Raw genomic sequence first — 14,074 nt, forward strand, 5'->3', positions numbered from 1 at the left:
TTAGACGCAGAAGTCTGGCCCACATGAATCATTGCAAATACGATGTCGTCTTGTGTTAAATGATATTTGATTGAACAATAGGATGTGGGTTTGAGGTCTGCCAAGTCTGCCACGCTTTAAACAACCAGGAGCGGTCATGTTTGTACTTGAGCATCTGATTTATTCGTTTACATTTTCCAGCATTTGCTTATGAAAATGAGAAACGAAATGTTTAACGCAACGCCTAAAACATTGTGTGATAAAGAACTGTACATAAAGTATGGTACATATGACCTTTTACACAGTGGGGTATGCGTTTTTTTTATTTCACGGGTCAAGGAGAACTAGGAGCTGGTACATTATGGATAGAAGTACCCTCAAATAAATAAATCCGCCGAGAAATGATAGAGTAAACCACGCTGAATTAAGAGTTAACAATCTATTGTTATAAACAAATTATTCGCGGCGAAATTAATGAAATCTATCCTTAACTGACGTCACAGACAGCGCTGTTCAAAATTAATAAACGCAGCGTGCCGGTTAACGATTATCTTAACAAACAACAAATTCGATATGGCATGTTTATTCGATATAAAAAATAAATTATATCGTCCTGTTCTTAACAAATTGATATGTCAGTGGTCGAATCCGAGGCGATTTTTCTTTGATTTGTGATCCAAAATCACGTAATGGTTTTAGCCAGGAGCTTTCGGCCATCACTTAAACACCCGTCAGCTTTATTCTTCATTTGAATACATTATAAAGCATTTTCAGTAGTTAATACGATAACGACAGTAATTTATGGTTACCACTTAGCTACACAGACTTTATCATCGCAGTAGTTACACAAATGTGCGACAAATTGAATTGTGACATCCGCGAAAGAATAGTCGTCGTTTTTCACCCACCAGTCCTTACAACTTTTTAATTTCTATTCGGGTCAGTGGTGATTTATAAAGTTTCGAAAGTACGTGGAGGATTTATAGGCTGGGAGAAGACAGATCTATCATAGTCTCTTTGAAATCGCGTTTAGAAAAGTGAATTATCACAGCTGTCGGCTACTCCAAAAATGATCGTGCGTTCACGATACAAATAAATTTACAATTATTCCCGACAAATTTTAGGTCACGGATAATTGAGCGTGTTTATTCATTCTTAGCCACAAAACAAACAAATTCTGTATTTATTTATTTTTTTGTTACAAATAAACACCTCAAAGCAATAAAAACGAAATTCGCTTTCAAACGAATTGGAAGTGTAATCGTAACGATACCATCAAGCCAATCCGCCTTCCATTGGTGCAAGGGTGTATCCTTAATTAAGTATTTAAATGAATGCACGAGTTAAGTGAATAAGAGAAAGATTCTCGTTATACACCTGGAAGACAAATGGTGCAATGGGCGTAATACGCAAATTAACTTGTTCATTACTGACCTCGAATAAGAAAAAGCTAAATGAATATTAAAGTTGCAGAATGCTCCACACACATGTGGGGACGAAAGGAGTTCCTAGTTATTGTTGTTTACGTGCTTTTTGCATCCTTAATTGTATTTTCACTCGCGAGATTCGCAAAAAGATGTAAATAACGTAAGCACTATTTCAAGCCACATGTTAATAGCAATTAGAAACTGTTTAATTTTGTTGAAATAATTATTATTTTTAGATATTACCTGTTGCGTGCCGGTCTAAATCTCAGATAATTTATAGTCTGTTTTAACGAAAGAGTTACCTATTAGGTCAGTGATTATTTTTATTACGTCACTAGGATTTTATTAATGATTTGACATTGACAAGGCCGTGACGGTAACGATTTGAATCTCAGCTCACATTTCACTGAATCATTTTCATTCCTTAAACGGAGTTATTAAATAATGTAAATCATAAATTTTAACACACATAAAATATATCAAAAGACAATAAAGCTAGAATTTTAGGCAGCACTGTTGAATGAAGCTTTTAACTTTCATATTTTATTTAGAGAGTTCGTCGTAAATTTTATTAATATATACTTTTGTCGTAGTGAGGCAACATGAAAAAATTAATAAATACACATAGTTTTAGTGGCCTTGTCGCAGATAACCAGCGTTTTGTCGCCGAGAGATGAGAAACTAGCAGTTACATTTTATAGCGATATTAACGCAATCTCGTTAAGAATTTCTGCTCGGCAAAGCTGATACTTGCTAATTTTCTGGCTCTACGTAAAAACATTGCGATTTCGCGCACCTTTCTACTGTTAATTTTATGGACGTGAGAATATGCAAAAACTCAGTTTCCGTACAGTTCAAAATTGTTAGAAATTGTCAACACAACTCGAGAGGAACTTTTACTTACTCTATCTGACAATACCAATAAGTTTACCACTTTCTAGGTGGTCCAAAAATCTCTGAATGATAATTCAAAATTTGTCAAAATAATTATAAAGGAGTCAAAATTGCCTACATTAAAAAATCTAATTTCCTGTCGTATTGCAACAGGCAACAAAGTAGTCTAATTCGGGCACCACAGTAATATTATTGAAAATTCTAGTCCACTAATATATTTCCGCGGTGACAGTTACCACTAGCCATAAATGTCAGATTTAATAAAGAGGCCACAACTGCCTCAAAAATTATTTGATCTCGCCGCCGACTTCTTAATTCCAGTATTTTCGCGAAATGAGTTAGCATTCGTAAGACATTAATCGTTTTATTAGTATAAGCGTGGCGACGTTTTATTGAACTTCTAGTGAAGAGCTTTACAATAAGATTTTTCCCCGTTGATTGGTTGTTAAGCGGCCATGTTTGGACAATGAAAAATCGCGATTGTTATTAATAAAATGCGTGTCGGGGCCGGTATTTCTCCTCGCGATGGAAACAATGAGAGTTTCAGTTTTATGTGTTTCAGACTGGGATATAATTGCATGTGTAAGTCGTAGGAATCTGATTGTTTATCGACACATTCTTCATAAAGCAAGCGTTACCAGGCGACGGTTACTCAGGTCGACAACACCATCCACACACTCCCGTTCTACTACTGTGCAGTGTTGCCAATAGAAAAGCTCGAAAAAGGGTGCTACTTTTATCAATTATCGAAAACCACAAAGGTGGTGGATCGTAAACAACCCGGTCCGGCGCTACCAGAAGCATAAACATGCCGAAAAACCAAAACTATGGTAATTCCATTAGACTGAGGTTTAGTAGGCGTGGGGGCCGCATGTGCAGTTCCCACGATAATAAATTTTGTTTGTTTACGAAGATTTTTTAATCGCAACAGGAGATGAGTGTAGGTGTTCCCAAAATGTAGGTTAATATACAAAAATTTTCACACTTTTGTTTACTAGCCGTACGGGGATATTTGCCTATTTAATGTTCGAAGGTTGACGATTTCCATGAATTGTATCGATTTGTGAATTATCGTTAAATATTGATACAGACAATTAGAAGCAGGATCTTTTTTTAGAGACTGCCTATTTTGTACGTCAATTTCTGATCTGCTGTCTTACTCAAAGTGTTTGTTTATGTCGTTTTAGTCAATATTTTGCAATGTTATTGCCACTTCATTGTTAAATATCTTCTCAGTCTGATATTTGGGTAACAAAATTGGGTTAAGAGATTGATAACAACACCAATTTATAAAAATTCCAGATATGTAATTTATTACATAATTCACGCAATTTTGATAAAGATGCTATCAGTAAAACAATCTACACCTCTTATGATTGAACGCATTTAATGATTGCAGAATTTATTTCTGACAATTCTATATAGCTCACCAAATAAATTCGACTTTTTTGACAAATAATAGTTTCAATAAAACTCAATCATTTCCAGTGACAGATCACGGTAAAAAACAATGATTCTTTATAGATTTTCAAGGCATTATTGGGATTAAACTACTCGAAAATCATTGGGTACCGCTATTAAAAACACGTTTCTAATCTTTCTGAATTATTTATCTATTAGTAACAGCGGGCACTTATGTTAATAATATTTGTAAAATTACTAATAAATTCTTTGTGAACGATATTTATATTCTTCCGTTTATGCTGTTCTGAGACTTCCAGAGTTTGGCTTTACAAGTTCTTCAGCGCGTTAATTTATTGTCTAGCTAGTTCTTTTCTCTTGACATAAACTTCTGCTGTAAAATACCGTTCAAAAGTGTCACACAAAAAAGACACCCGCATCATACTTTCAGGTAATTTTTACTTTCGCACCATCACCTTCTGTCGTCTTTACAACTAAATTTTCACCTAAGAAGCTCCGAAATTTCCTTTGATGTGGACAACTGTCAATTCATTTTTATCAAGCACGTGAGCGTAATTTGTAAATTGAACGAAAAAAATACTGCCTATAATAAATCAATTAATAATGCGTTTATGAGTTAGAAAAGCCAATTCTCTTTTAATTACCGAAAATTTGATCAGTATCTTTGCATTATCATCATTTCTCTTAATATTAGGAATGAAATGCGTAATATCTCTTCCCGTCGGAAATAATAGAAGAAATGATTGTGGTTTAATTGATAAGAAATGAAAATACAGACGACGATTATTATCTGTTACGAATCATAAACAACAACTTTGGTGACTTTATTGACGTTAATTTTTATGTCGAATTTTCGGAATCGATTTCGCAGTAGTTTTATTATTCGATATCCACTTAAAATCTAATTTTAGTCCACTCAGAATTTTGATTACGATCAATGCCGGCACTATCACTTATAATCTACAATGCGTGGCAGAAAACAATAACAATAGTCTAAAAGAATTTTTAATACAGATAAAAGAGTTATAAATTTTTTAATCCGCCTTCAGATACGCAAAATACAACTCTTATCGCATTTCGTGAGTCACACGTTCGGAAACCTTTCATGATAAATCTTGGAATAAAAGAGACAGCCGTTGCGACGTGTCCTAAATTAATAAATTGAAAACAAACAATTAAAAGATAACAGAAAGTAGCGATAGTGCCGGATTTTTCATTGATGACTTTTTCGGTTTCACTTTATTGCAAATTGCGTGCAAAAATGTAATTTTTTCCAAATATGATTAAGAGGGACTTTGGATTATCAACTAGGATGCTTTACCAGAAGGAAATTGTGGGAAAAAACCGTAAAAAAATGATTACACTCATCTACGACGTCAAAAAGTTCTAAAAGAGCGACAAAATAAAACGTACAGGATTCCAATTTTCTAATGTTTTTTCTGGTGTTTATTACTTTGAAGTGCTAGAGTGATAAAATGGTTATATCGGTCTGACAATAAGATATAGACCTAGGTACAATACATGGGAGTGGCAATAACTCCTAGCAATTTAAAATTACGAGCGCCACTGTAAAAAAATTCGTAAGTATAGACCATTTTCTTGAACAATAAGGGATAAATAAATCAAACCTGCAATATTATTTATAAAAGTAAAAACTTTATTGGAAAATTATGGTTTAAGTAAAAAGTATTTTTATTTCTTAGCAGATCCTTTTTATATCAATTTTTGACTGTCGCAAATTATAAATTAAAGTTCGCTTGCAACACATAAGACAATATTTACAAAATGTTTTATGATAGTGTATAAACACATCAATTGATATTTTTTTATAATTTCCGGCACTGTAACATTAGATTAGTTTGTTGGCTCATCAATTAATTCTTCGATTAAAACATGGCAAAGTTGCTCAAAAACACATGACTTTAAAAGGAACATTTATACAACAAATATACGTCACTGAAATTCTAATTAATTTTGTTCAAATTTAGAGAATTTGCAAAATAAATAAAGACGTAATAATATTTTCGCTATTTAGTAATATGAGTAGCGCTAAAATAAGCATACCTTGACATAAATCGTGATAAAATTGTTATTGTGCAGCTAGTCGGTGAAATAATTCAATAACAAGATTTTCAAAAATCCTACTAAACAAAAAATTATGCTGGATGGTTTTGATATTTGATAAAAAAACGATTTTTTATAAAGTATGTACTCCTAATTATTATTGTGTTAAAAATAAACAACTTTTTAATTAAATTTTTAATGATATTTTACGATAACGATGGATAAATCTGCTTCTAATAATTTATTTATTTCCGTAAAATGATGACCTTTTACGTTCAAATAATGTAATAAATTTAGCAACGAAAACTTCCTGCTTTATGTCAATTTTAGAAAGTTTTTATTCTGATTTTTTCTCTTTATTAAAATGAAAAATCAGGAGTAAAATATTGACCCCGGAACACTGATAGTTTTCACTTGCGAGTCTCTAATAAATTGTGTCTGCATTAAAAATTAGCACATTTTCAGCACAAGTACTTTTGTTGTTTTTTTTCAAAAATTAGCGGCGCAAACACGCTTCTTGTTAATTAATATTTTTCGTGGCAATGTTCAAAATGAAAATGATCCTTGAATTACGCGCCTTTATCCGGTTATCCTTTATAAGTAAAATGTCTTGGCGCGTAATTGCGTACTCACTTATACACATAAGGGTTCATCCAGTAGGTCAGAGGCGAGTGGTGCCGCTTTGAGCATCACCCGAACACATCCTAAAATCACTTTGAAGTCCTGCACTGCACTCAGTCCAGGATCAGCTCTTGCAAAAAATCAGCGAAATTGCACAAGTCACTCGCAAAGCACAGAAAGAGCGTCGCGACGGTGAGCGGCCAGTGAGGCGTCGATGTTAAGTCTGGCGCACATCGAGAGCACGGATAAGCGAGTTTTCGCCTCGACAATCACTGCTTACCGCTGAAACTCTGATAACACAATGGGTCGCGACTACCTCCCCACTCACTATCCTCCGTCCTACTACCCCATCTCTCAGCGGTTGCGCAAAAGTCTCCGAATTATCTTTTCTCTAAGTGATTTGGAAGATCATGAGATAGCTGCGATTAAAAAAACAACAATCCGAGTCGAGGTCTATAACCTTATCTTTTCTACGATGGAAATTACGAGAAACGGCGGAATTTTCGGCTTTAGGAAGGAAACCAGTCTGGGAGCGAAGTTGTCTAAAAATTGACTCGTTCAGGTAAATGAAACTTTTGCCTTGTAGATGCTTCGTTCTATTAAAGTTGCAAACTAAAGTACTAATGAGATTGTTCAACAGCGTTTTTGCGTCCTTCAGTTACAGTTTGATGCGAATAAAGCACCAGCTCGACAGATTCGTAGATCTTCTTTACCTTCGCATTTTGCTAAGAAAAAACTTTATCTTGATTACAGCTCGGTACAATTTTTAATCTTTTTTTTATACTTGATTTCTTTATAAATTTTCATCCTGCTGCTTTTCCTGTCGTTATTTTTTCAGGCTTCGTCTCTGATTTCTGTAGCTTTGGTTAAATTATTTTTCATGTAATCCGTGTCCACCAACAATTTTTGTTGTTTAAAAAAAATAATTCATTCTAAAATATGTTCGTTTTATAGACTACAAATACGATAAAACGAGAGATTTAAACGTGTGTACTTTAATATTGATTTGTTTATATTTTTAGTAAATATGCAAAATAATTCAATCAATCCAATCAGAATACCTGATTTCGGAAAAATTAGCACCCTTGAAAAATTTTCCTTGCATTTAATTATCATGACTTTTTTATTTCATTTCCAGTCTGAATATTGTACAAACAGGACCGTCGATGGCTAGATTTAAAACTTCAAATAAGGTATTTATTTCAAACTGAAATTATAAAAACCAACAGTTAGTGAACTCGCAATAATGGAGTTTGCTTTACAGCCTTCCATATAAAACCGCACAAAAACTCTCATTCGACCCATTCATTTTAATGTTTAATGGATAACCACATTGACTTTTATAGTGTGTTAACTTCCATCACGAAAGGGTAGAAATACGAATAATAAAGGTCGTAGACGGTTATTTCCACTTCCTGAATTTGTTCTCTTAATTTTTTCAAGGAAAAAAGTCATCAAAACAGGTTGTCATCGCCATCATGTTCCTTTTAAATTTTTCTTGAACTAATTCGATTAATCGTACAGAAATATTAACCTGTTTCTGTACTTGTAATTCAAAGACGGACGCTCATTGCTTCATAATAAAACCATTCAAGTCGTGTAATCATTATATAGATTGGCTTTGCATTCTAATGACTTCACATAAACTAATCTTAAATATCTCCAAGATAGTGCTGAGTTTAGTAATTCGTCTAAGACTCTTTAAGCTAATCATTTTTTAGACAAAATCTACTATCATAAGATTTTATCACTAACTAAATTAAGCTAGTAACCCCCATGGCCCCAATTACCATGTACAACACTTGTAATTGTTAATGTTAATTTAGATGTAAACTGCTGGTACCTCTTCAATGAACCTTTTTAAATTTATGATCTTATTAAGTGGGCTACTGATAACGAGCTTCTCACTTAATTTTTAATAAAAAAGTCGACCAAATCGAAATTTTTAATGTCTACTCTTCATGTTCTAAATTCAAGTTCCGGCCTTGATGCGATCGGTGTCTGTCACCGCATCCATGAATCTCTGCATTTTTTATGCATTCAGTAGCACTCGAAAACTAGTTTAAATATTTCATGATTCGCGTCATTTCGTACGTAAAACTTCATCTACTTGAAGTTGCTCTCGAAAAAATGATCGCGATTATTTATCTAAATCTTCAAAGCGCTTTGGATGGTAACATCGCAAATGTCGTCTAACATTACAAGTCATTTTTTTATTGACGAAATAAATTCAATTCTTGCTTATTGCTCAGCCAACCGATATAGATCATGTTATCAGTTTACATTCAAAAGCAATTAAAGGTAGTGAAAAAAGAATGTGATAAAAAAAATAGGAAGAGCCTATTTAGGTGAGAACAAGAATGCGAAAGTTATTATTATTTTTATCAGCGCGAGAAATGGGAACATGCATTTTTAGATTTCGTGATAAAGTCGGTAATTCCTGCGAACTTTGGAACGTTTAGATCCAAAGATAAAGTCTGATTTTCGACAAAATGATTGTTATACGACGGCGAGAAAAAAGAGTTGTGCATTTCCGTCGTGATTAAACTGCATGAGTCGCTATTTCTTTTTCGGGCAACAAAGCTGTCTCGTATAACTTCGCGCTCGCCATTTTCGCCATAAAATTTAGTGTTTTACGAACAAGAGGGACATGATAATCGCGAAGAGAATTGAAGAACATAAGAACCGACAGCTGTCACTCCACGGGTTGCCCGTTGTCTGCTGGAAGAACATCTTCTTCAAGGTGGTCTATCACTTGACATCTTCGCGAAGATTTATAGAACTGTCTGCTGTTAAAAAACCTTAAATTTTCTCACATGATTGTCTTTACCTACCACGGGTATTGTGAATTGGAAAGAATTGTTATCGTCAAAAATGAAAAATGTTGAAAATTCGCGTTATCTTGGGTTCATCAGCCTCGACCCAATGTAAACACAGTTAAGAAATAATAACTGTTATATAATCGTGTCGCTGATATTTTCAAAGGCGATTTGCACCAAGCTGTTAAATTTTGAGCCCCATCGAAAGTTCGTACTTTTCAATGGCACTCTCTGTTTGCTCATTCGTGTTGATTCTCATCATCACACTGCGAAAAAACTTGGGTATGGTTGGTTATCTGCGAAAATCCACATAGGTTCTGATTCATTAATTTGTGAGCCTGTGGCGCGGCGCCTAACCAATTTTTTATCAATTTCACCTAATTTTTTGTAGCACGTGGAAAAACCAATTTTTAAAAAGATACGCAAATCTTAAGTACTCACCGCTTTAAATACCCCCCACAGTGCCTCATTTTGAGCTCACTTTTCACGAAACCTCCAACTCTGATACAGATCTTCATTGATAATAGCCTGGAAATTCTTTTGTCTGCTGATATTCAGATAGATTTAGTGTGTACCGCCATTAATAGCGTAAAAGCCGTTAATTGTCTTAGTGTGTGTGGCCAAGAATTAGCAACACCTCCTCCTTTAAATGTTGCTGCACAAACCAATCACGGATGGAAGACAATGCATCGCTTTAATGAAATAGATTTTATGACCGCGACATAGACTAATTGATTTAATTCTGCTAGTACCAATGAGGATAATGGGACACGTTAAATTATTTCGCTTTTTGGTGCCGACGATCGGAATTTCGTGGTCAAGCAGGTGTAAATGTATGGAAATTGATGAATTTAATGACAGACTTGAGCTTATCGGATAGCTATAAAGATGGTTTGAATTTCATTTAACTATAATTTTGTGAAAAAAGGAACACGATTTCGGATTGCCGAATTTATGTCGCTCGCTTTGACTGCAGTTACGTATTTTTGATTACCATAATTCTCACGACTTAACGAGATCCTGATTGAAAATTAGAATGTGAGAACACAAAATTACAACAAACATAAGATAACTGATACGAATTCACGAATCTAACACATGTTGAATGAAGCCCTGAAAGTTTGTTATGGATACTTCAAATATTAATCCCTTGCACAGATTTGTATCGAAAAATAAGAGAATATGATCGAAGTACAAAAATTATCTGACAGCGTATAAAATGATTTTGAACTAAAATAACGTGACAAGATTTAAAATGTTTAGTTTTAAAAGTCATTGTTTTTTTACACTTGAATGATTTATTTATATTTAATTTAATTAGTGTAATAAAACATTGCGATAATTTTTATCTAAATGATTCGAGGCATTCACAATGGATGGGATACAGTTCAATTTCAATAGTACGCATTTGATATAAATAAACGAAGCAAAAAATTTATTGAACTTACCATTTTTGGAGCATTTCTGCTATGATAAATGATTATGAATCAAAATTTTCTGAAATCTGTTCAAATTAAACGTACCTACATGTACAGGGAGGACGAAGACAACACTTTTTTCGAACATCGGTATTTTGCTATTGATATGTAATCACAAATCAGTCACTTATTTTTTATTTTTATTATGTTGCACAATCTTGATGCGATAAGAGTCGACTCGTGTTCGCACTAAAAAAAAAACCTAAAAAGTTTGTTTGGGCACACAGAATTTTTATGATTATACAGGCTGATGAAAAAAAGCGGTCATGCTCCCTATCATGTTGCAGTTAATTCATTCCTGAGCCCGAAATAAAAAACCAAAACGAAATTTGTGCTTATTTTACTAAGATATACAAGCTCTATTTAAACTTAAAATTTTATTAGAAAGTGTTGAGCAGTATTGCCAGATTTTCCCTTTGAAAAAAATCCGTATTGTAAAAATGAATAAGTTTAGATTAATTTCGCTTTGATTTCTGAGATGGTTTAACTGAAAATGACATTATACTTCTACTTATGGGCCCCTTTTTTTCATCACCCTGTATAAGTTAATAAGTTGTCCCATTTAGTTCTAATATCAGAAATTAAATATGAAATTTTCTGGATAAATTTGTTAAAAAATTAATCAATAATTTACATTACCTTAATAATTTGATTACTTACACCTTTTTTTTGATAAAAATATTTCCACAAACCGCAATTGACGTCAATCGATCCGAGGAAAAATCAATAATTGGACTTTTATTCGGAAAAAAATTATTACGTTACAAAAAGTGAAAATAAACAATGACATGATTAAGCTGCCATAATCCAGTAATTAATTTAATTATTATCAATTTTCAATAGGTATAGAAAATAAACTGAAAACGGTAGATAAAATTTCCTAGGATACCCGCACCAACTTTGCTAATAATAATAATAATACGAGAGTTAGAGAATTTGGAGCAGTTATGCAAATGAACCTACCAATTATAAGACCAAAAGTGATAATGATAGAAAGTGACGAAAATCGACATGGAACCGTTTTCTGCGAGGGTACCAATGTTTAGCATATGCTGATGACCTGCTATTAGCACTCTGGGGTAAAAAAGAAATGTAAATAAATAAAAGTAACTTCACGTGAAGAGAGAAAAATCGAATGTTACAAAATAAATATCAGAGCAGAAGTAAAGAATAAAAATAAGAAGACGGGTAGAAACTACTAATAAATTGAACAATAATTTGATAAGTTAATTGTAAAAGTTGGAACAACACCGATTCTTGGCACTATCCTCATAAAATGCAATTTTTTATGAAGAGACAATTAATAAGAATTGCGAGTTCTGACAATACAATATCAGCCGCTGATTTCGAAAGAAATAAACGAGAGATGTTCCTATGTCGAGATAAAAAGATTTTTGAGATTCACTTCCACATTCTAGTTTTGCACGTCATCTTCTTTGAAATCAGATTTCAAGTACACCGCTACCGTGAAACAAAGTGTACAAGTAGCAAAAATTTCAACCGATTACGTACAAAATAGAATGATACAATGAACCATCAAAGGAATCTTGCTGACAAAGTTCGTAATTCCCAGTCGGAATTCCAAGCAAGTACATTTACTTAACTGATAAATGGCAACGCGGCGCCATTATTGCACCAAAAACGAGCTAGCAGTTATCATTCCATAAAACAATAAAGCAGGAAGAAACAGTATTGAAAAAATTGTGTAATGTTTTTGTAAATTTGTAGTGCAAATACGGAAAATATCCATCCGGCGCCATGATCTCCTGTTTGTTTAAGCGAGCAATTACGCTCTCTCGAAAACTTATTCACCATGAAAGTTCAACAAGGGCCGCCCTCTTAACACGGATAATTCATTATCTAAACTGAACCGCGTGTTGGTCTGTTGCACGTTGATATACGACACGTGGATGCGACGAAAAAGGACACACTCTACCAGCGTATGTTCCTTTTTACCTTGTTCATAATTATTGCGCCGAATGCACGCTCATGAGCTTGTCTTACTCGATAAATGATTTGTAAACACACAATTAGAAATTCATAGAACACTCATCTTCCAAAAGATGAGATGTTTGCGGACAAAGGTTTCGCGAGTTGAGAGATTTTTTAAAATAGATTTTTCTTCGTGCGCTGGAGTTGAAATGCGATATAAAAGAACTTATAATGTTTTCCTTAAATATTTATTTGTTGTTATTCGTAGAATATTTGACAGTTCTCATGTGGTCGTGAAATTTGTAGCAATTATGACACCTAGACGATAATCAGCTGAATCAATAATAATTTCTTTGTTTGTTGTGGGAAATTACCAATATTGAAATGAGATACGCTAAACACATTAGCAAAAGGCGACAGATAATAAGATGTCTTAATCACTCGATTAGAATTGCGGATTACTGAATAGGTGTAAAATTATCGATGGCGGCTTACAATTCTCATTGAACCAACAGACAGATAAAGACAGTCAACAAAACTTTTTAAAGATTTCGTTTTTCTCGCACTGTTTATCCATGTCAAATACTTTCAGTGACAACGTGGTAAAATTAAATTAAATAGATCGTTTTCACATGCATTTGAATAAATAATTTAATTAGTGCCAACGCGTCTAGCTCCGAAAAAGGAAAATGAAATAAAAATCCCTAAATGCTAATTTCTCACGCCTTGATTTATTTTATTGCTTTATCTTTCGGCTGTTCCTGCCCAATTTCAACCAAAGGCCCATTTTTCTCGTGGAAAAAGTGACGTGTGGAGCGAATGCGTTCACTTTTTTAATTTATTCATTTTTTTTATTTGATTTCACAGACTATAATTTTCTTATTTCTCTATGTACCTACATGCTTTGGTAAGAAATAAAACTGAAATAAAATTATAGTTCTAGTGACTGTTAAAACCGGCACATTAGCATAGTTTTTATTATATAATAAGGTTTCGCGAGGTAGTTAGAATTCGGAATGAGTAGCCGCGATGTCGATCGAATTTTAACAGCTCCGTTTTACGAGCTGTTCAGGATGGCGGTCAACATTGTACTTGATCAAAAGAACTGATGCCGAACTTGCGGTGTATAACTCACCTGACCTGAGGTCAAGCGTAGGTGGCTACAATGACGTTTCTTGAAACACTGCCCGATTTCTCGAACATCTGATCGTGGTAATTGGCTAAAATTCCCAAAATTCCATCGGTCTGATGGAGTAATTCGATATTCCACAAATTGTCTTTTATGAGCGGGTTGGCAGGGTCATTTTTAAGCACGCACGACTCGCTACTGCAAATTGGAAGAAAAATTAAAGTGCGCACATCAAAGATTAAAATTTTGGATTGACTGGCAGAATTTAATTACAATTTGTTAAATGAGTGAACGTCTGAAGGATAGTCT

General features: G+C 33.8%; 1 protein-coding gene and 1 long non-coding RNA gene across 3 annotated transcripts in view; one reads left to right on the top strand and one right to left on the bottom strand.

Moving 5' to 3' along the window:
- LOC148172635 (uncharacterized) overlaps positions 1 to 14,074 on the top strand; it is a 58,484-nt gene that overhangs the window by 28,555 nt on the left and 15,855 nt on the right. The window lies entirely within an intron of this gene.
- Positions 1 to 14,074, bottom strand: part of LOC148172637 (uncharacterized) — a 36,247-nt gene that overhangs the window by 9,441 nt on the left and 12,732 nt on the right. The window contains exon 1 of one of the 2 annotated variants that reach the window (XM_088039688.1): positions 6,420 to 6,735. The exons of the other annotated variant lie outside the window; for it this stretch is intronic. Within the exon in view, the coding sequence (XP_087895814.1) occupies positions 6,420 to 6,439 (20 nt within the window). The 5' untranslated portion in view covers positions 6,440 to 6,735. Of the gene's footprint in view, positions 1 to 6,419; positions 6,736 to 14,074 lie in introns of those variants that run through there. 2 annotated transcript variants of the gene reach the window in all.

Source organism: Gnatocerus cornutus, chromosome 6 (genome assembly GCF_029298725.1).
Source record: "Gnatocerus cornutus isolate USDA-ARS CGAHR chromosome 6, icGnaCorn1.1, whole genome shotgun sequence".
NCBI classification, from domain to species: Eukaryota; Metazoa; Arthropoda; class Insecta; order Coleoptera; family Tenebrionidae; genus Gnatocerus; species Gnatocerus cornutus.